The 23,815-nt window shown below is 41.8% G+C and overlaps 3 protein-coding genes across 13 annotated transcripts in view; 1 reads left to right on the forward strand and 2 right to left on the reverse strand.

Moving 5' to 3' along the window:
* SON (SON DNA and RNA binding protein) overlaps positions 1–11,432 on the forward strand; it is a 33,507-nt gene extending 22,075 nt beyond the window's left edge. The window contains exons 7-12 of one of the 3 annotated variants that reach the window (XM_079765941.1): positions 1,945–2,055; positions 3,638–3,754; positions 7,851–7,998; positions 9,678–9,749; positions 9,855–9,970; positions 10,501–11,432. In XM_079765941.1, coding sequence (XP_079622067.1) covers positions 1,945–2,055; positions 3,638–3,754; positions 7,851–7,998; positions 9,678–9,749; positions 9,855–9,970; positions 10,501–10,659 — 723 coding nt within the window. In that variant the 3' untranslated portion in view covers positions 10,660–11,432. Of the gene's footprint in view, positions 1–1,944; positions 2,056–3,637; positions 3,755–7,108; positions 7,189–7,850; positions 7,999–9,677; positions 9,750–9,854; positions 9,971–10,447 lie in introns of those variants that run through there. The other 2 variants (XM_079765942.1, XM_079765943.1) reach the window with 2 other exon arrangements.
* A 551-nt stretch (positions 11,433–11,983) lies between these two features.
* On the reverse strand, positions 11,984–22,799 carry DONSON (DNA replication fork stabilization factor DONSON). Of its 3 annotated transcripts, none has more exons than XM_079766025.1 (10): positions 22,454–22,799; positions 22,006–22,107; positions 20,752–20,955; positions 19,371–19,549; positions 18,403–18,581; positions 17,433–17,514; positions 17,215–17,319; positions 16,319–16,517; positions 12,837–13,049; positions 11,984–12,400 (listed from the first exon to the last, which is right to left on the reverse strand). In XM_079766025.1, the coding sequence occupies exons 1-10, from the start codon at positions 22,742–22,744 to the stop codon at positions 12,263–12,265; spliced, it is 1,692 nt and encodes a 563-aa protein (XP_079622151.1). In that variant the 5' UTR covers positions 22,745–22,799; the 3' UTR covers positions 11,984–12,262. The 3 variants fall into 3 exon arrangements, with proteins under 3 accessions (XP_079622151.1, XP_079622152.1, XP_079622150.1); XM_079766026.1 differs by having other exon boundaries at positions 12,837–12,904; positions 21,997–22,107; XM_079766024.1 differs by having other exon boundaries at positions 21,997–22,107.
* A 70-nt stretch (positions 22,800–22,869) lies between these two features.
* CRYZL1 (crystallin zeta like 1) overlaps positions 22,870–23,815 on the reverse strand; it is a 32,353-nt gene continuing 31,407 nt past the window's right edge. For 2 of the 7 annotated variants that reach the window (XM_079762201.1, XM_079762202.1), the window contains exon 13: positions 23,206–23,651. In XM_079762201.1, coding sequence (XP_079618327.1) covers positions 23,552–23,651 — 100 coding nt within the window. In that variant the 3' untranslated portion in view covers positions 23,206–23,551. Of the gene's footprint in view, positions 23,652–23,815 lie in introns of all 7 variants that reach the window. The other 5 variants (XM_079762199.1, XM_079762200.1, XM_079762198.1 and 2 more) reach the window with 5 other exon arrangements.

The following is a 23,815-nucleotide window of genomic DNA, read 5'->3' on the forward strand; positions in this document are numbered from 1 at the left end:
AGTTTCATCCTGGGGATAAGTGAGGAAGCATTAGGTCACCTGTTTCCACAATAAAGGCTTAAAGAGAAAGAAGTATGAAGATATATAGACGGTCTTCAGGAGGATGAGTTCATAGGTAGATTCATTTGGTTTCCAGTTGGGAAGGATTTTGTTCTGGAAAAGTTGGAGTTTTCAGAGCCATATTAATTACTTTGTGTGTGTGGCTAATTTATAGTTGGAGATTGGGGATCAGGGATTGGGAATGGTTGGTTGGTAGGTAGATTTCCCCCCACTATCTCCCTGAGTTTAGGCTTTTAGAATGAAACCCTCTTACTAACGTATACCTAGACAGCTATGAGATCCAAAGTAATCCTGACAAGGGTAATGAACAATACTTAAGTTATATTCTCTGGGCCTTTTAAAATTACATCAATAATCCTTAAGAGTTTTAGGAAACCTGAAGTAGGCCAAAGGAATATAAATTCTTCACCAGAAAGTCCCAGCAGTCAGAATTCTAATAGAAATGAAAAGTGAAAATATAAAAAGTATTTTAGCTTGTTAGTCTGACATCTTATAGGCCCCCAAAATAATTCTAATTAGTGTGGATAATTTATTAAGTTGACTAAGAAATTAAGATCTTCATTTATGAGATCTATAAATAGTTTAGTAAATACAGAATGAATTCAGTTTAATTGTGCTTTCATTTTAAGAAGATAATGTATAAGAATCTATTGTTGTGCTACTTTGTAAGAAAGTTTTTAATTTTGTTAAAGAAATATTAGAAAGAGAACTAGGAATGATAGGGTGATTAAGGGGCTCTGAAGTTAGGAAAAGAAAGGTTAGTAATCCCTATGCATGAGGTAGAATTATTCTTAGTTATACACCCTTCTCTAGATATAGCTCTTATTTTGAAAGAAGTCTTATACACAATATACAATGAAATTACAGGTAGCCTTTACTTAGCTTTTTAAACAAATCCTTAGCTGTGAACTTATTTTACTATCATACCCATGCAGTACTTACTAATTATTCTTTGTACATTAATATAGGGAAACCTTCCCATGACATACAGCATTTTCCAAAAATGAATTTTCTTGGGTGAAATAACTAGGAAATATTAATGGGTTATGTTGTGTTAAAAGAAAAAAAGTATTAATAATTGGTTAGTTGATACAGATCCACCTTGCACTCTTAATATTAGAACAAAAAACATCAGATACTTACTCACTTGATGGCTTTTTCCTTCTGTGGTTGAGCCTTCATTATGAAAATTTTTTTAAAGTTAAGTCACTGTCACCTGCTTAGCATAAGGTTTTTACAGGCAGACTATGAACTTTGAAAAGGACTTAAGACTTCTCAAACATGTCTCAACTTTGTGTTTTATATGTACCTCCCCCCGAAATATTTTAACTGGTCATGAATGTACATAAAGTGAAAAGAGGTCCATTTATTTACATAATGAGTATTTTGATAAAATTTAGTTCTTAAGACCAAACTGCCAGGTGAGGAGATCCATCCGCACAGGAGTAGAGGACAGGTCATTGACACGATAGTGGTTTTCTGCTGCTTATTCAAGAACCTTTATTGCTTCCGAAGGCTATGCTGATAAGCAGTTTAAAATGAAAACTGCTAGTAATACAAAATAGTTGAAAAAACTCTGTTTAAGACTTATTAGTGAAGGTAGGAGATTAAGTTTTTCATGGGATTTTCTGTGATTGTAATTTGATATAGAAAACAAGCAGTCAGATTTTGCTTCCTCTGACACATTGTAACTTACCTGAAATACTCCTTGTCAGCTTCCCAAGGTTACTTTACCTTTTTGAGTCTTCTGTCTACTTTATAAGACTGTTAATATGTATATAAGACTATTATTTTGTTTTTGATATATAGCAACTAAATACATGAGCACTTTTCTGAACTTAGGGGTTCTATCGTAATTTGAGATAATTATGTTTTCTTTCTTAGCCGGTGGACATCTCTACAGCAATGAGTGAGCGGGCACTTGCTCAGAAAAGACTAAGTGAGAATGCATTTGACCTTGAAGCCATGAGCATGTTAAATCGAGCTCAGGAACGGGTATGTAGCAGTTTAATGTCTAAATAAGATTTTTACTAACTAGATTGTTGTGACATAAGCAAAATCAGTGGCATGCTGTTGAAATGTAGGTTCTTATCTTAAAAAATCCAAGGGAAAAATTTTATTTTTAAAAATCTTCACTGGAGGAGTGAAGATATTTTTTCCATTGATTCTAGGGAGAGTGGAAGGGAGTGGGGGAAGGTAAGGGGTAAGGAGAGAGAGAGAAAAGCAAAGACACATTTGTTAGATGTCTTTCACATGAGCCTCAGGTGGGTGGGGTGGGGGTGGGGATCGGACCTGCAATCCAGGTATGTGCCCTTGATCTGGAATTGGACCTGAGACCTGGTGCGCAGGCCAATGCTCCAACCACTGAGCCATGGCCTACTTAGCTTATTTTAAACTAGAGACCCGGTGCACGACATTCGTGCATTGAGCAGAGGGGATGGGGTGGGGGTGGGGGCGTCCCTCAGACCAGACTGCAAGGGGATGTCCGCCTGCCGGCTTAGGCCCGCTCCCCATGAAGCTGGTAGGCGGACATCCCCGAGGGTTCCTTAGCGCTGCCTTGGAGGTGGGAGAGGCTCCCGCCACCGTGGCTGTGCTCCCCAGCCATGAGCCCAGCTTCTGGCTGAGCTCCTCCTGTGGGAGCACACTGACCAGCAGGGGACAGCTCCTGCCCCCTGGTGGTCATTCCGCCGTTCAGTCTATTTGCCTGTTAGCCTTTTATTATATAGGATGGCCATGGCCTAATTAGCTTGTTTTAATGATAGTGATTTGGGTCCTGGTCCTTCATTCCATAAATGTTTATTGTGTACTATATGACAGGAACTGTTCTTGAGCAAATAAAATAGAAAAGAATTCCTGCTGAGTTTATAATCCGGTTTGTAAAAATAGCACAGGCCATAATAGGTCTGTGAGATGTAAGTAGTATTATGAGTTCCTGCTTTCCAGTGACGCAAACTGAGCTAAAGAGTGGTTAACTGATGCCCAAGGTCACAAAACTAGTAAGTGAAGAGGGTGGCATTCAACCCAGTCAGCAGGGTCCAGAGTCACATGATTTTAACAATGGACAGCTTTCCTTCTACCTTCCTGTCTATAAGTACATGTTCATACAGATAGGAAATCCATTGCTTGATGATGCTGTGTTAATGGGATTCACTGAATGTTATTAAACTGCTGCTGGTTTGAAATGTTTAAGGAAAAAAAAATTTTTTTTAAGAGAGTGGGATGGAGCGGGAGAGAGACACATTGATGGGTTGTCTCCCGCATGCGCCCTGATCAGGGTAGGGATAGTGGGAGCAAGCCTGCAACTGAGGATGTGTCCTTGACCTGAAGAGAACCCGGGACCCTTCAGTCCGAGGGCCGACGCTCGACCCACTGAGCAAAACTGGCGAGAGCTGGAAAACAATTTTAAATATGTGTAAAATCACTATATGCTCTTAAAAATCGAATATCTAAGCCAGTAATACAGCATTTCTGGAACTAAATAAACCATTTCTTTTAGTAAATTAAATTGTTAATTCCAGTGGCATTTTAACCAGCCGAGTAATTTTAGTTAGTAATTGAGTCATCATCTTCTCTTCAGATCGATGCCTGGGCTCAGCTGAACTCTATTCCTGGCCAGTTCACCGGAAGTACGGGAGTACAGGTCCTGACACAAGAACAGTTGGCCAATACTGGTGCCCAAGCCTGGATTAAAAAGGTACACGACATAATGCACACACGCAAGTGTTCAAGTAGAAAGCTCAAATTTTTTAGAAAGTGTTTTATTAAAAATGCATTAAGAGGCCAGTGACTCTAAACAAAGTTCATGAGTAAATTGCTGTGTGTGTACTCCAGGATGGACACTGAGGATGGACCGGATTCATGAGACAATGGCCAATGTATAAATATGGCTCAAGAGCCATGGGTTTATATCCTGAGGTTACTTTTATTCTTGCTGCTGCCGGTCTTTGGGGCGGGTGGTCTTTTTAAACTGTGTTTTGAATGCTCGCAATGTGTCTCAGGTGCTGTTCTGAATGTGCCACAGTTCCTGTTGGATGCTAATGTAATGATTTCAAAGCGGTGGTTCTCACATGCTTTCTCATCCTGGGATACTTTATTACAGGTTTATTTTGGGTGGACACTGCCCCCAGAGCCCTTTGCCACCTCATTTCCATTTCTCTGTTCCTCTGCCCTCTTTCCCTTCCTTAGTGCCTGCACCTCCTTAAGCTCCCGTGGTCCCCGCCCCCCCCCCCCCCCCCTTGTGATCTTCAGGCCCAGGTCCCCGTGGTTGTCAGCTGTTGGTTACAGCAAGTGGTGGGGAGGCCCCAGTATTAGCACTGCATGTGGTGATTTTGCCAAGGGACTGGAAGGCTGGGGGGGACGGCTGGAGCGTGGGGTGGGCGTTGCTGAGGGTGAACGGGGTGGGGTGGGGTGGACAATCCCATCTGTGGACCACCACTTGGGCCCTGGTGGCCTTTGGTGGTCCACAGGCTCGTTTGAGAACCACTGACCTCAAGGAAAAGCAGGACATAGAGCCCTAAATTCAAGGGAGAGGACGGACGCCTCGTGCTGTGAAGATGTGGGTGCTCCTGGTGTCCGATGCCCGCAAGGAGACCTGTGAACTCCACCTACGGCTGCCTCGTTGTTGGGGGAGCCTTAGGTGGTGACGAAGGGCTTTCTGGAGAAGTGGGTGCTGGTGAAGGGGTGTGGCTTGCGTGGTGGGTGGTGGTGGTTTGTTTCAGGAGTACGGGCCGCGTAGCGGCGCTGGCACTGGGAGGCTGCGCGGGCTGATGGATGGGAAGGTTTCTTTAGCCTGCTGTACGTACTCCTGACGCCTTTTGTGGTCATGGGCCAGTAATGACGTGGAATTCAGCTACAAGGTCACAGAGAAGACAAGTCCCTTTCCTGCCTCCGGTGGGAATGCGGCAGGTGCCTGTGGAGAAGCGCCAGGAGTGCCAGGGAATGAGCTCATTTCTGAAAAAATGAGATTTGGGTTGTTTTGGAACTTTTAATCTCATAACATTTCAATTTTGATTGCATTCTCTCTGGTGATCCTCTTATTAACAAATTAATACACAAGTTTCACTTTGCCTGCCGTTTTTTTGGGGGGAATACGCACTCTTCATATGCGTATATTTGAGCACAGAGATTCTTAAAAATTACAGCTTCCGTAGTTTACTGGGGGGTGGAATTGGGAAAAGACGACGAGAATCTATCAGAATTGTTAAGATTTAATTAATTTTGGACTAATTACATTACATTTCCAATGTGAAGTGACTTGTGTAGGATTTGAAAAATGGCTTTCATCTCATTGGGAAGAATTACAAAAGTACACCTATTTCTTTAACAGTTTAATTCTTTAAAACTGCTTAACCCTAAAGCTGAATACTCCGTATTTCAGGAAGTGAGACTTGAAACTTATATGAATGTTTTAGGCACATAATAATTAGTCGTGTACATTACTAGTTAGAAACTTTTGAGTGTGATTCTATTGCAAAATTTAGTCTAATATTTATGTATAATGAAAGTGCTGATCTATAATGCTTCTAAACATACTTCTAAACATTGTGTTAATTTATGAAAAGTGAATCTTTTATAGATTCAATGCCCTGTAAACTTTCCCTTAATTTTTAAAAAATTTCCAGTTTTGTAGGCAGTTGACAGATTTTTAAATAAATATTGTATCAATTTAAATCATTTTGATAAATTCTCATACCTTAAAGCTGTGATCATTTGATCAAATTTTTAAATAACTGAAGAAAGCAATGCTTTCAGGAAAACTATTTGTATGTTACTTAAAGAATATTTGCTACTAACATCAAGGAAGGAATGCTTTATTTATAAAAATGAGGTAGAACATGTGGAAAAGTTATTAGGCAACAGGAAATTTAACACTCACCTACTGCAGACTGTCTACTTGTGTTAAGGAAATGCTCCCAAATGCTCAGTTGGCTTTTCTTGCCTTGCTACAGCTCAGCGCCCTCTTTGTTAAAAGCCGCTTGGAATGCAGCATTTCCCTCACTCCTTTGTATTTTGTTGCAGTAAATCAGTATATTCTTAGTAGATAAAGGAGAGTTTTATTTTTTTTTTAAGTAAAAATTTAAAAATGGTTATTAAAACAACCTTTATTTTTTGAGATGGTATCATTTGGACATGACCTGATGAATATTGTTAACTATTGTAGTCTCATTAATCAGCTTTTTTGTTAACTATATACATCCTGGGGTAAAGAAACATGAATATATCAGAGAATGGAAACAAAATTGGAAACCTGGGTTATTTGGGTATTTGTATGTACTCTGCACAGTTGCCCTTTTTTTTAGGAGTGTTTCCTGGAAAAGAGGGGCCGATGAACCTGGAAGTAAGTAAAAGCCATTCTAGGTGTGTAGCAACAAGGCAGTTGATATCCCAGCATCAGCTAACTTTTCTCTCAATACATCAACACTGCATGGCCTGCACCAAATAAGGAACTGAACCAGGGGTATGTTTTTACCTCCACAGCCGCCTCCTTCCATCAGAGCACCTTGTTGGACTTAATGTCTGTCACACAAATCATTGGCATGCTTTCTCCCTAGCATGTAATTAAAAAGCTGGGGGAGAAGAATATACAGTTTACATACTGTCAGAAAACAAGATTTAACAAATTTGGTATTAACTTGTCAATACAGGAATGTGATTAATGAATACTATTTCTAGACTTACCAAAAATTTTGATCCCCTCTATTGATAAGTTAATAACTCTATATATTTGCTGGAGAATGTAAATTTAAAATTTAATAACAAGGGGAAATAAAGAATGATTTGGAGATATCACACACACAAAAAAAGACCAACAGTAGAATTTAGTAGTAATTTGTTATATGTATATGGACGCCTCAGAGGCATCACGTATTTCTTAATGTGTGACAATAATTGACTTGATCATGCTAATGTATATACTTGTGCATCTTATGACATTAAGTGGTTTGCTGCTTTGATGGAAATTATGGTTCAGTGGGTTGGATACAAGAGAGATGACTGTTCACAGAATAACCTGTGAACTTTCACCCCTCTGTATGGAAACTTGTTTCAGGGCCAAATCCTTGTAGCTGTCTTCTTGCCCCGGTCAGTGCCAGCCCTACTATTCACAACACTGCTGCTACCGAGGCCTAGGTATGTAAACGTTTAAGGAGTTTTTTAAGTCTTTTAACATCAAGCTAGGTTTTAAAGGAATTCAAATTCAGTTTGGTATAATAACAGGTTATTTTATGTGGTTGTCTTCCATTACTTACTGTGTTGATTGATTTTATAGAGTTATTCTTTTGCTTCATAGGGTTTTCCTATGTAAGATATTTATACTTGCTCCATGGTAGAATGGGGAAATAAAATGGGTGATAACAGTATGCTTCTTCAGTGTCCGAACTATTTCTAAAATGACTTCTGGGCTTTATTTATTAACTAGGTACACCTGGGACAATTAATGACTGTTTTAACATTGCCTTCTTTTTATTTTGCAAGCTAAGAAGAGATACCAGTGAACGTAAATAGTGGACGAAAACAGGAGTGTTCTAATTTTTTTTTGGAGGGGGCACGAGGGCCACTGTTTTAAAACTGCCATTTATATGCCTTACGTGACTTTCAAAGTACTATTATGTTAATGTGGAAAAATTAGAACATACACACTACAGTATGTATAAGAAGCACTTAAATTTAACTGCTGTAACTATAACAGATCTAGAAGTAAAATAAGATTTCTTTTTTAAAAATTTACACTGAGTTTACAGTCAATTTCTAACTGTAAAATTGGGACATTTTACCTTTCTTTCTTTGGACAGGATCAATTCTTAAGAGCAGCCCCAGTAACTGGAGGAATGGGAGCCGTATTGATGAGAAAAATGGGCTGGAGAGAAGGAGAAGGATTAGGAAAAAACAAAGAAGGAAATAAGGAACCTATCCTAGTTGATTTCAAGACTGACCGAAAAGGTAACAAGTTTTGGGGGAAAGTTTATTATTCCCCCTTTAACATTTCAGGTTTCATTACAGTATCTACATTCTTTTGATGTCTGTGATCCTGATCTGCAGGCATTCTGCTTATACAGCTGTTTTGTGGTGTTGTTTTTTTTTGGGGGGGGGGGCGTTTAACCCATTCCCAACAGCTTATATAATTATAGGAGGAAACACTAATTTTAGCTTTAAAAAGGCAACCTGTGTTAATGTTAGTTGCTAAAAATTATGGAACTTTGAATATATCTATGTTTTATATTTTAACCCTTTGCACTCACTTGCTTTTTTCTCGATTCCTTTATTCTAATGCTAACCATGTCGAGTCACACTCGACGTCTGAGTGCAAAAGGTTAACTTAACTAGATTTTATATTTATAAAGCGGCCATTTTATTTTGATGGAATATATTCTTATCTTTATTTCTAGGATTTTTTTTCTTAGATATTTTATCCCACGTATTCTTTTTATTTCCTATTAAAGTGCTGTTTAGTCTCCGCCTTATAAGCCCTCTTTTCAGGCTCAGTCATTCAGTTCTTTTGGTTTGGGGAATGGCAGATCAATGCCTACAACAGTGCTGCTTTTTCCGAAGGCCCTGAGTTTTGGGCACCCAAGTATAACCCACGGGAATGTCAACTCAGTGTGATGATTGCAGCTTATTTACGTCTGATTTTTAAAACTCAGATCTATTTTCCTCATCTTTATATTCAAATAGAGACTTCATTGAGATTAATGCAATTACATTATTCTTTCTTATTGACAATGGAAACTGAATAGCTCCAACTAAATTTTTCTTAATTGTTTTGCATCAGATTTTCTACATTGCCATCCATGTAGAATACCGTGTTGCCATTTTATTTCAAACTGGTGGGAATATATTGTAATAATGATAATAAAAAAGAGCATGGAAATAAGATGACAGTCATCCTGTGATATAGCATTAATTCAAGCTTTAAATTAAATTAGGAAAGGGCATTTTGCTAGTTATGTCACATTGACATTTTATTGCTTGTACAAGCTGAATAGATTATCTGTGTCACGAAAAGGTGGTTTATTGGAAGAAAACATGTTGGATGCATTGCATAATTTCAGGGAGCAACATTCATGGGTTGGGTTTGGGAAAACAGGAGCAGAATTGGAAATTGGGAGAACCTTGGTTTTGCATAGTAACATGGCTAAACTATGGAAAGAGAGGTTGTGCAGTTGTGTGTGTGTCTTTCGAGAACACCTCTCATGTGATGCGTCAGAAAGGGCTTCGTTGCCGGGGGTGGGGGGAATGAGCCCATTTATCAGTTAGACAGCGCCTCTCACTTTTTACTTGGGTGTGACCTAAAATCCTCGTCTTCTGAGGAGCATACTTCTTACTGAGCGTCACCTGTAAAGAGTGGGCAGCCTTTAGGGATGAGTCGCAGTGAATCGCCACTACTTTCTAAACTGACAGAGCAACAGACCTGGAGTTGGTAATTATATGTGTACTCACACACTAAATGCTCATTTTCTGAACATTTTATATCATTTCCAGTACCAGGGTATATGAATATGTATATTTCTATGTTGAAACACAGCAAAATAGAAGTCCAGATTGATCTAGAAACAAGGGTAAGGGGAATGTGTTGAAGATTTCCTTTGAAGTTTATTTCATGAACATTGATTTTTTTAAAGGTCTTGTGGCTGTAGGAGAAAGAGCACAGAAGAGGTCTGGGAACTTCTCTGCTGCAATGAAAGATCTGTCAGGTGAGGGGACTCTGGGATTCTTCTCACCCATCCTTACTTTCAATTCATAATTGGTTGCCACAGATGGTGCAGATAATGAATAACTGGTTATTTTTTCCTCTGCAGGCAAACATCCTGTGTCTGCCTTGATGGAAATCTGTAATAAGAGAAGGTGGCAACCACCTGAATTTCTCTTGATCCATGATAGTGGCCCTGATCATCGCAAGCATTTTCTCTTTAGGGTAAATATGAATTTCTGCATTAATTGTACACATTTATTAATTTGATGACAATGTTAGCGGGTGAGGGATAAGTATATGATTATAGGATTGATAATTGTTTGTGGGCTGGGAGTGTATATATGTAATAGGTAGAGAAGGAGGGGTTTTTAAACATACAAGTATGCCTCTTAATATGACTTTTAAAAACCTTATTTTAAAAATATGTTGGGAAAGGTGTGGACAAAATCTTGTGAACTATTTGTTGCCATATCCTAGTAGGAAATGGGGAATTAACTTAGAACTATCGGGCTTTTTTCAAATTGGAGACCTGCTTTTAATTTGCTGTCTCTTTGACTTGCTCCTTCTGGGTTGAGTTAATTTGACTTACATAGTATGGGTTTATGTTTTAAATTAGTTTTCTAGCATTTAGTGAAAAAATAAAAAGCTAATAGATATTAAAGTTTGATGCTGTTCTTATTGTATGTTTTTCTTGAATAGGTATTGAGAAATGGAAGCCCTTACCAGCCCAATTGTATGTTTTTCTTGAATAGGTATTGATAAATGGAAGCGCTTACCAGCCCAGCTTTGCCAGCCCTAATAAGAAGCATGCTAAAGCCACAGCAGCTACTGTGGTTCTTCAAGCAATGGGCCTTTTACCAAAGGACCTCATGGCTAATGCCACTTGCTTCAGGAGTGCCTCACGTAGATAGGTTGAGGTTTTATATTAATCATTTCAGATAATTCTACTCCGCATCAAAATGTATTTCCTCTTTAATGTTGTAAATATTTGGCAATTTAAAACATTGTGTAAAAAGCAATCTGTACAAACATCTCCCGGCTTTGATTTTTGTACCATGGAAATTGTATTTAACCATACAGGGTTTTGGTATGTTTATATTGTTTACCTTAGTGATGTATTTGTTTAAGTGGCTAACATCCAAACGATTGTTTGAAGGCATCCGTAATCTTCAGTGTGGAATGTTAAATTACGCTTTTATACTGTATTTTGTACTATGATGTAACTCCCCTTCCTTATGGCTAGGCTGCTGTAACACTTGCCTGTAATCAGTGAAGGGCTGTGCACCTTGTACTAGTTCACAATGGGTTCTGCTGGACAGATACTGGGGCCAGTGTTATTGATGTAATCAAGCAAGATCTGTTCCACAGGGCTGAAGCCACCATCTCCCCTTAAAATTTTGTAGAAGTTATAAAAAGAAAGTGGTATGTTGTGTGATGATCAGCACTAAGTCCTGCGTTCCCGTCAAAGCCACTTGGGCCGTGAGAAGGGAGTCCAAATGAAGTCTGACTAGAATTCTACTGCAGAGGCCAAGTCCATTTAGTATGGCATTGAGTTGTGATATAGTTTTACTTGGATGTGCATTTTGAATTTCAGCTACACCTAGATAGACGTAAAATAATAATTAAAATGCTGTAACCAACTTATCTAATAAAATTGGCACCCAGCCACTATTTTGTTGACTGAGAGAGTTTAAGTTTATGTTAATTTTTAGGGTCTGATAGAAAACTTCATGTGTATTACAGTGGTATTCATATGCTGTCTCTATACTTTATTTTAAAAAGCTTAAGGCCCGAAATACAAACTTCTCTGGAATAAATGTGGTGTTTTATTTTTTGGAATATAAAGTGAACACATACTTCTTCACTAAATACTATTGTTTCTTTACCCAATGCTTATGATTTCTAAGCACTTTTATTTAAGAAAATTTGAACTAGACACACACACATTAAATACTGTGCCATGATGGATGAGCGTACTTTAAACTCTTAATACACTATTCTATGTGGAATACAAAATACCCTGACCTGAATTAACATGCATATATATTGGAGAGAATTGTAAAAAAGAAAGAAAGAAGTATCAACAATCAACTCAGCAGATACCTTATAAATTTGGTTTCTACCTTTATAAGCTAGAACCTGCTCATAATCCTTGGTTCCAGTTTTGGCCAGATGTCATTAATTGATACTAATTTAGCCTCAATTTTCCATTTGAAAGGAAGCACTTGACATTGATTGAATTTTCTATTCAGTTTATAATTAGGTTATAGGAATCTAGTTCTCATTCAAGTTGCCCGAGTTTTTCATATCTGAATATCTTCTCAAAAAATAGTAAAATGAGAATACTGATCTAAAATCTTAACACATGCATATAATATTGACGGTTAATGTTTATAAACATCTGAATATTCCTTTAACTTCCAAAATGAAATTTAAAGCCAAAGTATAAAAATCTTGAGTTTCCTTGCCAGAGGCTTTTTCCTCAAAGATTCCTTTTTAGGCTTACTTTGGTGGTCAGGATCTCCAATTATAAACGTAGTCCCTCATTTCCACACTCCGCAGGGAGGATTTCCCCAGGACTGGTGTTTGGCTAAGTTGGTCCAGAGTTTGAGGGTGCAACCCACAGTTGGCAAGCTCCTCACGCACAGTCTCCTGTGGGAATTGGGACACCAGTCAGTGAAAGCACAGCGGCCTGTTTGAACACTCAGTTTTTAACAGTTACTGTGGGCACTTCGACACCAATACCTTCGCACTATTCATTATCAACAGAAGTTGACTTAAAAGAATTTTGCATAGTTTTAATTATAACCTCTAAATAAAACCTGAAAACGTCAAAAATTAAAGGCCATTTGTTAAATCCTCATACTGACTTGCCTTATTTTTTTGGTGGGGGTAGTTTTTAAGTCATTGCCAAGTACAATAGCTTGAAATCACAAAACTTACATCGATACATTATCCCTTCCTCTCAGTAATTATAATTGAAAATTAGTAAATACAGTTTAATTACTTGAGACAGTTTGGCTCATTATAAATCATCCCCTTCACCTACTTTGAGGAAACTGCAGTCTGTTTACAGCTCTCCACTTACCTTTCCCAGTACTCGGTCCACTGGTGGGCAGATGTTAAACACAGCGGTTGGCTCGTGTGTGTACAGTCCTGCAGAAAACGACCCACTCTGTGAGGATCTGAGGAGCATGGTCACAGAATGTAGAGAATGAGGCATGACAGGACCTGTGATCTCCAAGCTGAATTGATCTTTGTATCCAGAAACACCCTGCTTCTTCACATTTACACTTCGTGCCTTCCAAAAAATTGAAGGGGAAAAAAATGGTCATCTCTCAAGCTTTTGTCCCTAGCTAACAATGTATTCACTAACTTTTCATTAGGCTTTTCCTCTCGTTAAGAGTTATGGAACAAAAGTAGTTCATAAGACATGAAAAAAGTGTATAAGAATAAAAGTGTTTAGTAAATTCTGTCTCCGGCATCCTTTATTCCAAATTATGAGATTGTCATTTTAAGTAGATTCTAGAAAATATAATTTTTTTCATATGGTATTCACTCTGATTTAGTAATATACTTTCAATACAGACTATTGGTAAAACAATAAATTGATTCTACTGCCAACATTCAGTATATATTTGTTTACATGTATCATTTTCAACAATATGGATCTACAGGCACCCCTTGCAGATTTTGTGGGTCTGGTCCCAGGCCACCGCAGTAAAGGGCGTACACAAGAAAGCGAGTTGTGCCGAAACCGGTGTGGCTCAGTGGATAGAGCGTTGGCCTGCAGACTGAAGGGTCCCAGGTTTGATTCTGGTCAAGGGCATGTACCTTGGTTGCGGGCACATCCCCAGGAGGGGTTGTGCAAGAGGCAGCTGATCGATGTTTCTCTATCATTGATGTTTCTAACTCTCTATCCCTCTCCCTCTCTGTGAAAAATCAATAAAATATATTAAAAAAAAAAAAGCGAGTTGTAAGCTTTTTGCTGGTGGAGGGTCTTGCTTTCAATTTGTAAAAAACGCAACACCTGTGAAGTGCAATAAAATGAGGTCTACCTGTACAGTTATTCTTTTCACTTATTCATGGTCCAGTTTTTGAGATAATTCAACATTCTTATCTCTTGAGACAAGCGCCCTGGCCATTGTGGCTCGGTTGGAGCGTCGTCCAGAATGACAAAAAGTTGGTGATTTGACTCCTGGTCAGGGCACACACCCAGGTTGTGAGTTTGATCCCCAGTCGGGCAATGTGAGGGAGGCAACCAATTGATGTTTCTCTCTTAAAAACGAGAAAAAGAAATGAGACAACTTTTTTTTTTTTTATGGCAAAAAAGATTAACACCAAAATGTTTTTGTTGCCAGTTTTATACTTGGTAAGAAAAATTATTTCCATATAATTCATATATTTTCATGTTTACTGGGAGAAAAAACAAAAAAGCAACATAAAAATGCTAATAAAACAAGTCAAAAATTTATCCTATCAAGAAAGAAAAAGTACTTTTTAAGAAGCTAGGTTCCTTACTTCCAGTCAAAATAGCAGAGTAGGTCGGTGAACATTGTCCACCCCCTCCCATGACCCCATCAAAATTGCAACTGCACTATAAAACCACCATCATTCAGAACCACCTGAAAGCTAGCTAGCGGAACAAACCCTACAACTCAGGGTGTAAGAAGGCAGCCACAGAGACTGGTAGGACAACTGAGGATGCAGAATGGGCTGTAAACCCACGTGGTGGGCAAAACCAGGATGGATATCGCTGCCGAGGTCCCGGGAGGAGGAAGGACCCAGCCCTACAGCAGGCCCCAGGCAGGGCTCCAAGGCCAACAGAGAAGTCCAAGTCACTTCAGGCTGTGACAACCAGCAGATGGGCTGAGTGAGACTAGCACAGCTGCAGTCCCGGGTGTTGCTCTTAAAGGGCCCGCACATATATTTCCTCGCTGACAGACTCACCTGTTCTGAGCTCCAGCGCTGGGGCAGCGGCCCAAAAGGCACCAGAGACATAGGGCCCACACCAAGACACATCACCATTAAAACACCAAGACACATCACCATTAAAACACCAAGACACATCATCATTAAAACACCAAGACACATCACCATTAAAACACCAAGACACATCACCATTAAAACACCAAGACACATCATCATTAAAACACCAAGACACATCACCATTAAAACACCAAGACACATCATCATTAAAACACCAAGACACATCATCATTGAAACACCAAGACACATCATCATTAAAACACCAAGACACATCACCATTAAAACACCAAGACACATCATCATTAAAACACCAAGACACATCACCATTAAAACACCAAGACACATCATCATTAAAACACCAAGACACATCACCATTAAAACACCAAGACACATCATCATTGAACACCAAGGGTTAAAGCCACAGAGAGAACAGCATTTGGTTACCCACAAGGGAGCTCCCATAAGATGGTCTGCTGATTTCGCAGCAGAAACTTTGCAGGCCAGATGTGATTGGCATGAAATATTCAAAGTGATGAAAAGCAAGGACCTACCACCAAGACCACTTTACCCAGCAAAGCTCTCTTTCAGAATTGAAGACCAGATAAGGAAACAGACAAGGAAAAGCTGAAGGCGTTCATTACTGCCAAACCAGGATTACAAGAAATGTTAAAGGATTGCTTTAAGAGGAAGAAGAAAAAATATGAATAAAATGGCAATAACTATACCTATCAATAATTATTTTAAATGTAAGTAAATGGATTAAATGCTCCAATCTGAACGGATATTAAAACAAGACTCATACATCTGCTACCTACAAGAGGGCCACTTAAGATAGAAAGACACTGAGTAAAGGGATGGAAAAAGGTATTTCATTCAAAGGGAAATGAAAAAAAAAAAAAAAAGCTGAGGTAGCAATACTTGTATCAGACAAAATCGACTTTTAAAACAAAGGCTGTCACAAGAGACAAAGATAGGATCAGTGATTCCACTTCTAGATATTTATCTAAGGAAACCAAAACCAATAATTCAAAATGACATGTGTATCCCAGTGTTCACTGCAACATTAACAATAGCCAAGATATGAAAGTAACCTAAGTGTCCATCAATAGATGAATGGTGAAAGATTTGGTACATACAGATGTGGCCATTTACGACAACATGGGTGAACCTTGAGTGTATTATGCTAATAAAATAAGTGAGACAAAGAAAGACAAATACCATCTGATTTAATTTATGTGAATTTCAAAAAACAAAGAAACAAAACAAACAGAATAAACTGATGGTTGTAAGATGGGAGGGGGGAGACGTGTAAAAGAGGGCAAGGGATTAAGATGTACAATTTGCCACTTACAAAATCACGGGGATGTCAAGTGCAGCATGGGAGATAGTAAGACTGTAATACTGTCTGGTGTCAGATGAGTACTAGGCTTATTGTGGTGATCACTTCCTAAGTCATAGAAATGTCTAATCACTCTATTGTACAACTGGAATTAATCTAATGTTGTACATCAACCTTAACTGAAAAACAAAAAGTTATTTTTTTAAAAAGCAGCTAGGTTATGAAGATTAGTGTAGAGTTACCTTAAGCATCTGCATCGTGGCACCCCGGAACGCTATCGGGGACAGGAGAGTCGGCGGAAGTCCTGCCTGTGGACCTGAAGCAGCGATTAAGCTCTTACAGTTGATCAAAAAATTTAGCAACGTCAAGGTGTTTGTTCCCTTCACCAACACGACAGACTCCGGTCTGTGATCCACTTGTACTTCATGTTTCTCTTTACGCCTGAAGATGACAATCAAGGAAAAGGCAAGTACAAATGCCACGCCAACGGGAAAAGCAGTTATCTTGATTCTCAATCACCTGGGACCCCTTTTCCCAATTCCAAACTGGAAATGCTCGTTATCACGTCTTCTCTGCAATTAGAAGGCACCTGTTTAAATCAAAATGACCTGACTTTAACCTGAATTTGCTAGAAATTGACACCTAACAAAACCTTCTTCACTAGTCAAAAAATATATTCTGTTCCCCCGACAAACTTCAACAAAATAGAATGTTTGCTCTTTTTAAAATATAACTTCTTAGTTTATTGGTACTTAGGGTTTTGTTACTTAGTGTCATGATGGTGAATTAATTTTAGTATGATCATAAGATAATTTAAGATTATGGTCAGACAGGCTAGCGTGGTTGAGAAGTTGAGCATCAACCCATGAACCAGAAGGTCACCAGTTGGATTACTGGTCTGGGCACTTGCCCAGGTTGCGGAATCGATTTTCAGTGTGTAGAGTGCAGGAGGCAGCTGGTTGATGTTTCTCTCCCATCGATGTTTCTCTCTCTCCCCCTTCCCTTCCTCTCTCTAAAATCAATAAAAACATATTAAAACAAAACATTACGGTCAAATAAAACTGCCAGTCAATATTCCATTGCTCACTAACTTACTTCAATGAAAATCAATTCTAGTTAACAGCAAATGAAAGGATACAGCTTGATGGAGAGTATGTCTGGCTTTTTAATTTTATCTTGCACACCCATCTCTTTCAGCCAGGAAAAACTTTCTTCTTCATCCTCATCACTGACTGCTTGCTCCCTAAAAAATTGCTATAGTTAGATTTCCCATTTCATAAAGCTGTTTCCTCTACCAAACTATTGCACCGAGGCGACAGCCACTGGATGACGTAAAAGGTTATTTTCATCACATACTGCCCAGGTCCCAAGCTTGTCCCCGATGCTTTCTTCTTCTCATGGCCACTTTCTTTTACTAAGGGCAGAGAAAATTCGATACCTACGTGAGAAAAGAAAACATAACTGAGTTTTCTTTACTATACTAGTAATTTAAAAGAATTTAACAGGTATGCCTTACTTTTAGAGAGTCCAAAGTTTGAAAATGTGAGTCTTTATATTTGATTATTTATTAAGGCAGTAGCTTTCAAGCTTTATTTTATTTTTCAATTAGTTTACATTCAGTATTACCTTGTACTAGCAGCCCATAACACACCCATACATACCCGTATCTCCTTGAAACAAAAGGTTCAGGAAACAATACTTTCTTACTACATGTGGTATTCTTTCATAAAGTATATACTACTCTATTTCATTTTTTAAACTGCTGATTAAACCCAGTAAAAATATTTTATGTCCACTCATGGGTTGACCCAGTTTGAAAACTGTTGTTAAAAGTGGTAGGTAATTTGTACTATAAGGAATTTTAAGAAGCATATATTCAGATAGGGACTTTCCAACCCAGTATGTGTTTAAGAGATCTGTGAAAGGAAGATCATTAACTTAAAGCAATGTATAAGGAACAGCTTAAATAAATGCTATAAAAAGAATCAGAAAGAAATAAAATATTTCTTAATATAGTTAAGCCCAGCCAGTGCGGTGCAGTAGTTGAGCGTCAGCCTATGAACCAGAAGTCACGGTTCCATCCTGGTCAGGGCACATACTCGGGTCATGGGCTCGTTTTCCCAGTGGTGGGTGTGTAGGAAGCAGCCGATCAATGATTCTCACCACTGATGTTTCTCTCTCCCTCTCAGAAATCAATAAAAATATATTAAAAAAAAATATATAGCTAAAATTAATAAAAGACAATTCACCTGACAAAGGGTATTTTTAACTTTCAGGAAGAGTTTACTATATAGTGTGGTATTTTTATTTTAAACTATAATTTTACCTTCATTTTTCATAGCTTCTCTTATACCTCTAGTTGTAGGCGATATGAGAGCCGTGATTACATCATTTCCTGCTAATCCTGCTGCACGAAACAGGATAGTAAATTGATAGGTACAAACGTAGAAATAGGGGCAAAGTTTTGTCTTCAGAAGATTATATAAAGAAGTGAAGCTCACAGACCTATGAAGAAAAAATTTTCTTTAAACATTTAATTCCACATCTAAAATGTAATATTGTATAATTCAGCTTGATATTCACCCTGATTTGAAACACAACATAAATATTACAAATAATGGTTTTCATTTTTTACATACAACTTGGCTTTTAAATAACTGAAACTGGTCATGAGACTCACTGTTAACTTCTACATATTTAGACAGTGTTTACCATTTAAACACTAACCATTTTGTTCTTTAAATAAAATTTAATTGGTAACTTATTGATAATTATCTTTGTGCAGCTTCTGCTGGGAATGGAAGCAGTCACTGACAAGAATCTTAAAAGAATTATGTTTAGCCCTAACCGGTTTGGCTCAGTGGATAGAGCGTCGGCCTGCGGACTGAAGGGTCCCAGGTCCGGTCAAGGGCATGTACCTTGGTTGCGGGCACATCCCCAGTAGGGGGTGTGCAGGAGGCAGCTGATTGATGTTTCTCTCTCATCGATGTTTCTAACTCTCTATCCCTCTCCCTTCCTCTCTGTAAAAAATCAATAAAATGTATTTTTTAAAAAAGAATTATATTTATGTGTATTTACCAAACACTTAAATGACTTTCACAATTGCATAAAGAGTGATCAAGAGCTAAAAAGTAAACAATTTAAATGTGGTTATTAACAGTCCCAATAAAATCATTCAGGAGGAATAGCAATCTTTCTACCACTAAATATTTCCACATCAGAAATAAAATAAGAAGAGAATGCTGCTCAGATGAACATTCACTATTGGGTCACACAAGTTTCTACAAATCTTACCAGTCACTCATTAAAATGTGTTGTAGGGATTCATCATTCGACCAAGGGCTTGTCTTTGCAGACATTTTCCGGTCAGCTCCAATCCGCGGGAAGAGGGAGAGCCAGGGAAAGGCGGGGTGCAGCCAGTAGATCAGGCTCTGCTGGAAGGCACATCGCAGCTCAGTGCAGAGCTTGGGGTCCTGAAATCCAGGCAGCGCACAGGTGTGAGCCCAGAAAGATACACTTTCATTCAAAAGACACTGAATATGCCACACACTCACCTTCACTGCTTCCTGTAGTAACGTCTTAATAACGTTACCGAGGCGAAAATGTAGTTCTCTCTTATTTGGGAGGACCTTTCTTGTCAGCAATTATAGTCTATCCAGCCATATCACAAGGAACACTTAAACATAGATGGGAACATTCTCCTGTCTCTACCATCCTTGAGAAAATGACTATCTTTTTTATCAGGAGGGCAGGGACTGTGTGCGTGCATGCGTGCAAGCATGTAGGTAATAAAACATTCAACCGCCCCGCCCCCCAGCACTGTTTAAAAAGTAGCCAGTGCCCTAGCCAGTTTGGATCAATGGATAGAGCTGAAGGGTCCTGGGTCTGATTCTGGGCAAGGGCGCACGCAATCTTGGTTGCAGGGTTGACCCGTGTGGGAGTCAATCAATCAATCAATCAATCAATCAATCAATCAATGTGTCTGTCTCACATCAGCGTTTCTCTCTCTCTCCCCCTCTCTACTCTCTTTAAAAATCAATGGAAAAATATCCTCAGGTGAGGATTAACAACAACAACAACAAAAGATGTAGCAAGTAAAAACGGGTCACCCGAATCCCAAACCACCCTTACCAATTTATTAAAAATGATGTACCAAGGCCTCTTTTAGGTGATCCTTTCTAACCTCGTTTAAGTTGATGAGCTGCTTCAAAGTAATACTATTGCATTTCTCTAAAAACATTCTAGAATTCATCAACTCTAGTAAATTTACAAGACATCATCATTCAAGTAGCAAGAGTTAGTGCCTTTAAAAAAGAGTGTACATTATGTGAGAAAAAGAAAAATAACCAGTCTGCCTTAGTAACCCTATTCCTCAATTGCTTTTCATTTATTTTCCTTATATTTTCTTTCTCAAAAGCCTCAGAAAAGAATGGTTTAGTTCAAATAATGCCTCCCTGCAACACAGACTGTTTCTCAGGACAGGTCTCTAAATTGAATGGGCAGGCACTGAGTCTGATTAAAACTATATAAAAGCACCATTTTGGCAATACAACATTTCCAAGTCTTTATGTCAAAAGGAAAACTTACTAGAAGGAAATATCTCTGGTATTTTTGCAGAGAAGTAAAATTTACACTGAATGTGTTACTTTAAACAGCTATTTTCTTTCAGAATTACCTGTATACCTGGAGGCAGAGTAACTTCTACTGCTCTGCAATGCTGGACGACACCCTGGGCCTCTTCCTGGGCTTTCAAATGATCTGCCCAGGCGAAGGGGTGAGGAGAGGTGAAAAGGAGTCGCGTTTTAATGCTCCAGTCCGCAGGTAACTCTGTACTTCCTGAGGGTGGCATATCAGATTCGGAGAATGATCTGTGTGAAGTCTTAGAAAACAAAGAACACAAAAATTAGTAGAGTAGCAAGGGAGAAACCTTCACTCCACAGATTTCATTAACATACACATGACCACTGAAATGCCACAATTTTAGAAAATGTGTAATAAATAGCACAGATAATATACTACACACCATGAAAAAGTCTGTGAACAGTAGTTATCTCTGGGAAGTAGGAATTTTTGGAGGTGGTGGTGGTAGAGGTACAGATCTCACTGTTCAGTGTAGACAGTTCTATACAGTTTAGTTATAAAAGGCATGTGCTGCCCAGCCGTTGGCTCGTGGCTGAGCGTTCACCTACGAACCAGGAGGTCGCTGGTTCAATTCCCAGTCGGGATGTGCCTGGGTTGTGGGCTCCATCCCCAGTGTGGGGTGTGCAGGAAGCAGCCAATTGATGAAATTTCTTTCTCATCAGTATTTCTATCTCTCCATCCTATCACTTCCTCTCTCTCTAAAAATCATTGGAAAAAAGTCTACAAAAAGACATGTTATTTTCGTGATCACAATGAAAGAATAAAAACTATTACTCATGTTGCTATCGAAGCTGACATCTTCCAAGCATTTCACAAACACCCTTAAGCCACTCCAACTGAACCCGGCTGCGCTGCCCTGCAGGTAACCTGGGCAGGGCGAGGAGAACAGTTAAGTCTTCTCCACAGGACAATGGCTTTCTCAGGTGACAGCACAGAACCACAGCAGGGAAAGGGGAGCATCCCAGTGGGTCCTGGGAAGGCCATTTCTTTACCAGGAAGGGAGGCTGGTCCTGGGGGCTACCCGCTGTCATCAGGACCACTGTGCCCTGGTGGCGCCGTCACAGCAGCAGAGTCTGGGGAACGGACGGGGGTGCGTGTGGAGGGGCGGTGGGGTGTCAGCCAGCCCAGGGGCACCACACCCCGTGGGGTGAGGTGGGGATGAAGACTCGGGAAAGCTAAGCTCGCGCAGCGGCGGCACCCGCAGGAGGAGTGTTGGGGGCCCAGGAGCCCACCCGCGCCCCTCCACCCGCGATGCCACCGCCGGCCCCTGGGGCCTTACGGGACGCACAAGCGATGGCATCTCAGGCGCTCCCGGCAGTGGTCCGGCCAGGGCTGTCGTCTCCGGCTTCTCCGCCCGCAGCACGTCACGCTCCCGATGGGAACCTGGAACCTGCGGGAGGGGTGCGGGTGTCAGCGGTCCCCGCCGGCGCTCTCAGCGCGCGGAGCTCCCGGGCTCCCGCTCCCCCAGCCGGTGCGGGGCCCGCGGCCACCGCGCCGCCGTCAGCTCGGCTCGGGAGCCGGCCCGGGACTGAGGGTCTGGGCGCAGCTGCGCTGACCCGCCCCCGGGCTTCGGGTGAGACGCTCCGGCGCAGCGGAGCCAGGGGTCCCCCGCGGGCTCACCGCCGGCCCCAGGGCTGCTGCCCCAACGCCGCCCCAGGCCCCTCGCGGGCGCCCCGCACACCCGGCGAGGCCCCCGCCCGCGCCCAGGCAGCCCTCGCTCGCAGGCCCCCACTCACCGGGCCCGGCGCCTGGGGCGGCCCGTCCGGAGGCTCCGCGGCGGCCCGCGGCCGGTTGTCCAGGCGGGCGAAGGGGTTCCTGCCGGGCGCGCCCGGGCCGCCGCCTCTGCCCGCCGCCGGATAGGGGCGCAGGGGCAGCCCGGCCGCCAGAGCGGCTCGGCGGGGCGCCGGCTCGGGCCGCCCCCCGGGCGCGAGCTCGGCCCCCAGGCTCCGGGCCCGTTTCCGTCGCAGCCGCAGGGTCTCGGGCGGCCTTTTGAAGCTGGGCGAGTAGCCGGGCACCGAGGAGGCCATGACGCGCGGCGGCCGCACAGGACCGAGCGGCCACCACGGGCGCTTCCCGCGCGCGCCGGCCCCGCCCCGCCGTGGCCCCGCCCCCACGGCGCGCGCGTGCGCCCTGGGCCGCCCGCCCCCACCCGCTGCGCGCGCCGGCGGACGCCGCTGCCGGGCCCGGGGTGCCGGACGCCTCAGGCGCTGCCGCGGTCGCGGTCCGGTCGCCGGGCCGAGTGGCTGGAGCGGTGCCGGCTGCACGCCCCTGTGGACGGCGAGGGGGGACGAGCCCGGCCGCCGCCCGGGGGGAGGAAACGCTAAGCTGAGGGCGGAGGTGACCGCAGCCCGCCAGCCCGCCTCGCTCCCCGCGGTGGGCGCCCGGGAAGCCGTCAGGGGTGGACGCCAGGCCTGCGGCCGGGTCCCCGGAGGCCGGCAGGTCCGCCCAGTGAAGTGACGGCGCTCGGTCGGCCGGCCGGGCGGGCGGAGGGGACGCCGATTGGCCAACCAGCCGAACAGCCTGCCCACCGGAGCGGCTTTGGCCGAAACCAGTTTTCTCGGTGGAAGGAAGGTGATGGCGGAGGCAGACAGATAACAACAGGGACCAGGAGGCTTCCGGAACATTCCCTGTGGGTGTTATTACAGACGTGTCTTGGCTGTTTGTACATGAACTTTTCAGATACCTTCCCGGTATTTGAAAGACAACCACCTGTCTCAGCAGGGAGACGGGCTTAAAGATGGAACCACTGCTTTTATCTTTGACTTTTCTGAACAATTTCCCAGGAAACTTCAGACACTGGAGTGGGTTCATTCACTGAGCTCTGGGAAAGAAGGTTAAAACTGAACGACTTGCTTTTTCCGTCCTTGGTTTTCCTGGACCATCGCCATGGACACCGGGGCCTCGTGCAGTGGGATGGGCTCCTCCAAGCGAGGCCTGAGGAGGGAGGAGAGGACAGATAAGTGGGCGCAGGACGGGGGCGGAAGACGCCCCGCTCCCATGGCATTGCTTCAGATAATACCGACTTGGCCATTAGTATGTCCACCATCAAAAGCCGTTACTTAAAAAAATATATGTTTTTATTGACTTTAGGGAGAGGG

The sequence above is a fragment of the Cnephaeus nilssonii genome (assembly GCF_951640355.1).
Source record: "Cnephaeus nilssonii genome assembly, chromosome: 3".
Taxonomy (NCBI): domain Eukaryota; kingdom Metazoa; phylum Chordata; class Mammalia; order Chiroptera; family Vespertilionidae; genus Cnephaeus; species Cnephaeus nilssonii.